General features: G+C 34.4%; 1 protein-coding gene across 1 annotated transcript in view; it reads left to right on the forward strand.

Annotated features, from left to right (window-relative positions):
* Positions 1–1,738, forward strand: part of HELRODRAFT_140157 (hypothetical protein) — a gene marked incomplete at both ends in the record, with an annotated part of 5,665 nt that extends 3,927 nt beyond the window's left edge. Inside the window, one exon of the mRNA XM_009031133.1 lies at positions 1,662–1,738. Within this exon, the coding sequence (XP_009029381.1) occupies positions 1,662–1,738 (77 nt within the window). The remainder of the gene's footprint in view (positions 1–1,661) is intronic.
* Between the last annotated feature and the right edge of the window lie 2,969 nt (positions 1,739–4,707).

The raw sequence follows: 4,707 nt of genomic DNA on the forward strand, positions 1-4,707 counted from the left end.
ACGCGTGGATAAATAGACGAACGATGGATGAATGACTGCCTGAATGAATGACTCAATTTACAAATGGATGGATGAATGGTTGGATAGATGAATGAATGAGATAAGGATGAACGAATGAACGACTGAATGAACGAACGAATGAATGAATGAATGAATATGCAAATAAGTGAAAAAAGTTATTCATTACTTGAATGTTCCAATGAACAGTTGTCTGACTGATCGCTGGCCTACCAATTGATTGATTGATTTGCTGTCAAAATATCTGCTTAGTTAGATAGTGTTTTGAGTGATTGATCAGTTGATTGGTGGCTAGTAGCTGGTTGGCTGGTCGGCTGTTTGATTGGCCAGTCGGTTGGTTGGTTGGCTGGTTAGTTAATTGATTTATTGATTGATTGGTTGATTGATTGATTAATTGAATGAATAAATGAATGACCAGTCAACTTATTGATTGATTATTGTAACTTTTATGGAAAAGATGATTGATTGCTTAGAAGCGCTTCGTCCCAATGCTTCTTCGGATTAGTGAAATTAAAAACTTAAAAAACAAAAACGCTTCTAGTGACGTAAGATCGATTGGTTGATTGGTTGATTGATTGGTTGATTGATTGGTTGGTTAGCTAGTTATTTATTTTAATTGATGAGTGAATGAATAAATGAATGAATGAATGAGTGAATGAATGAATGAACGAACGAACGAACGAACGAACTAACGAACGAACGAACGAATAAATGAACAAATAGGCGAACAGATGTATAACTGTGAAAATAAGTGAAAAAATTAATAAAACAAATTAAAAAAATAATTGACAGAACAAAAAAAATGAATGAATAACTGAATGAACGAATGAACAAATGATTGATGGTCTCTTAAATTTAACAACGAACGCTCTATTTTAAGCTCTTTCTACTTGCTTCTATTGTTATTATTATTATTTGTTATTATTGTTATTATTAGTAGTAGTAATAGTAGTAGTAGTAGTAGTAGTTAGTAGTAGTAGTTAGTAGTAGTTAGTAGTAGTAGTAGTAGTAGTAGTAGTAGTAGTAGTAGTTAGTAGTAGTAGTTAGTAGTAGTTAGTAGTAGTAGTAGTAGTAGTAGTAGTAGTAGTAGTAGTAGTAGAAGTAGTAGTAGTAGATCTAGAAAAAATATTTTTTCAATGTTGCACGATTTTTGAACTCATGAAGAGAAAATTTAAAAGAGTTTTGTAACTTTAAATATAAATATAATTTTTTTATATATTCTTATTTGTTATATTTTTGTCTTGAAATTCAATTTATTTAATTTTTTAATTTTCGTTCAAAATTTTAAATAAGATCTGACTTTTTAAAAATATTGATAAGAATGAGATTTTTTAATATAACTGCAACATGTGTTGATCCTTTTAAAATGACAATTTCAACCAACCAACTACCAAACCAACCAACAACTGGCCAACCAACCAATCCAATCAACTTATATACCAGCCAACAACTAACCAACCAACCAGCCAACAACAAATCAATCAACAAACAACCAACCAACCAATCAACAAACAAACCAACCAACCAACCAATCAACAAATACACCAACCAGCCAACCAACCAACCAACCAACCAATCAATCAACCAACCAACCAATCAACAAACACACCAACCAGCCAACCAACCAACCAATCAACATACAGGGACCACAACAGCCAAGGTATACATTCAAGACAGAAATGACAACCGCCCAATTTTCACTTGGCCCCAGTCCCTAAACTACACACTCATCGTCAGCCCGAAAAAACTTTTCAGCCGTGGTCGTACCCGCGACTTGAAAAAAATTTTCAAAATCGCGGCCACCGACGACGACTTCGGGGAGAACTCCAAAATTTTTTACACTCTAGTTAGCGTGGTTCGATTAAGCGGAGGCGCTCACAGTGATGATGATGATGATGATATTAATGATGATGATGATGATGATGTTAAAGATGGTGAGGGTAATGATGTTAAAAAGGCTGATGATGATGACGTTGATAATGATGATAATGATGTTGTTGTTGTGTCTAGTAAAAAAGTTTCTGCCCCGAATAATGCCAGCAAGGAGAGGGGCAATGATATTGATGATGATTTCGACAATAACAATTGTGACCATGTAAGCAAAAATAACAATAGCAACAACAATTTCAACATGTTTTCTGATTGCAATAAAGATCTCAACAACAACAACAACAACAACACTAGTTATATTAATAACACTAAAGATAATAAAGGTTACAATGATAATAATAATAATAACAAAAATTTCAGCAACACATACAACAATTTGTTCCAACTCAACAAACAAACGGGCGATTTATCAATCTGGCTAACATCAACCACAACAGCCACAACAGCCGTGACCACACTCGCCAACTATACCGACTATTCGTTTCTCCTGACGATCACCGCCTCGGATACCGGCACGCCGAGACTCGCCTCAACCCTAACATTCATCATCATCATCAGTAATAACGCTTCGACCTCGCACTTCGATCTGACGTCATTAAACCATTATGGCTACGCCGACGATGATTACGGTGACGATGACGACAACAAAAGCAACATTTACGACGACGATGACGATGGTAATGAAAAAAATTATTACAACCAAAGATACAAAAACAACAAAATGGCCGCCAGTCTACTTGCAACAGTCATCCTGACCGGACTTTTTTCCCTAATCGCTGTTATCTTCCTAATTACAGTAACAGTAATACGATGCCTGCGACGTAAAAAACAACGACACAGTAAAGCACGCTCTGGGGCCATTAAAATTTTAAATGACGTCACACTTCCGGTTACAATGACGTCATCGGCGACATTAGCTGCAGCTGCTGCTACTGCTACGGCTGCTGCCGAAACTGCTGAAGTTGTAGTTGACGCTACGCGTTTGAAGGAGAAGAGAGAGATTTATCACCAACAACAACAACATCAACAACAACAACATCAACAACAAAATCAATATCAACAGCCACCAGCACGCCTTAGAATGCTAAGCAACAACGGAAAAGGTTGCAGATGCGATGACGATAAACTACACAGCACCAAAGATCGTAAAAACTTTGAGTTTTATAACAACAACAACCACGATGATGACGTAGCAATGTATTGTACTTTGACTCGCAACAACAACAACAGGAAAAACAATAATAACGATTATATCGCAAACAACAACAACAATAACAAAACATCAATGAAAACCTTTTATTATAAACCCGTGAGTAAAAATATAGACAACAGCATCAACAACAGCATCAACAACAACAACGACAAAATTATCGAGTCAGAAAATAATCGATACTTCACAATACCGATGATTCGGCACAACTCTTTTCCCGCCAATAATGACGATGATGACGATAGTAATAGTAATAGTAATAGTAATAATAATTATAATAATAATAAAATTGATGATGGAAAAATCGGTGACAAGGTTAAACTTAAAAATAATATTTATATGTTTATGTATATGTTTGTATGTATATATGTGTATGCAAGTTTGTATGTATGTTTTTACGTTGTATGTATGTATGTATGTATGTATGTATGTATGTATGTATGTATGTATGTATGTATGTATGTATGTATGTATGTATGTATGTATTTTTAGTTTAGGCACTTTTAATCATTACACTACTACCTCACGATACATGTACTAGCATTACGAATGGCAATGGAATAAGAATACAAACCATTTATGTAAATTTTAAGACTCAAGAACAAATTGAATCTATGGCGAAAATGATATTTTGTTTGATAAAACCACATGATAAAAACAAAGAAATAACAACAACAACAAGCAACAACCAAAGAACCACAACCAAACATCGACAAAACCAACCAAACTACAACAACAACAGCAAACAGCCTCTTGACAAAATGGCGCGCTTCAAAGGATCGGTCACGTGATATTCGTCCATGCGAATAAACATGACGTCACTTTGGGCATTTTTTTTACGTCTGTTTAGATGGAGTGTAAAATGAACGTTGCCTGGCATTTGTTTGTCTTAAATTAAAAATGTAAACAAAACTAATTTTGCATAGATATAGTAGACTTAAATGTAAACAAATTACCATAGAGGTATAATTAAAAAAAATATAGCGTAGGTTTACGGGTTTATATGTGTGCACTGCACATATATGAAATAATTATTGATGATAATAATTTTGGTATTTGTATTTGTATTTGGTGACTTGAATTGTTGTGGATTGTTGAATGGATGATTTTTTAAACACTTCTTGAACATCCGTCGATCCATGCCACTGAATCTTTTCAGATATGTCGGCAGAGCATTCCAAATTTGAGCTGACGACACCAAAAATCTTCTTTTTCCAAAGCTTGAAGATTTGTGCTTTGGGTTTTGTTGTTAATGTTGTAATACAATAATGTTGTTGTAGTTGTTGAGGATGATTTTGTTGTTGTTGTTGATGTTGTGGTTGTTGTTGTTGATGATGCCGTTGTTGATGTTTTTGTTGTTGTTGATGATGACGTTGTTGATGTAGTTGTTGTTGTTATTGATGTTGTTGATGTCGTTTTTGTTGTTGTTGTTGTTGCTGCTGCTGCTGTTATTGTTGTTGTTGTCATATCGTGAATTTTTCGATGGTTATTAAACTTGGCTAAAAAAATTTTTGTTTTGAAAAAAAAAAACTCATCCCCATCAATCCCTCATCATTACTACTACTACTACTGCTACTACTACCATTACT

The sequence above is a fragment of the Helobdella robusta genome (genome assembly GCF_000326865.2).
Source record: "Helobdella robusta unplaced genomic scaffold HELROscaffold_70, whole genome shotgun sequence".
Lineage (NCBI taxonomy): Eukaryota > Metazoa > Annelida > Clitellata > Rhynchobdellida > Glossiphoniidae > Helobdella > Helobdella robusta.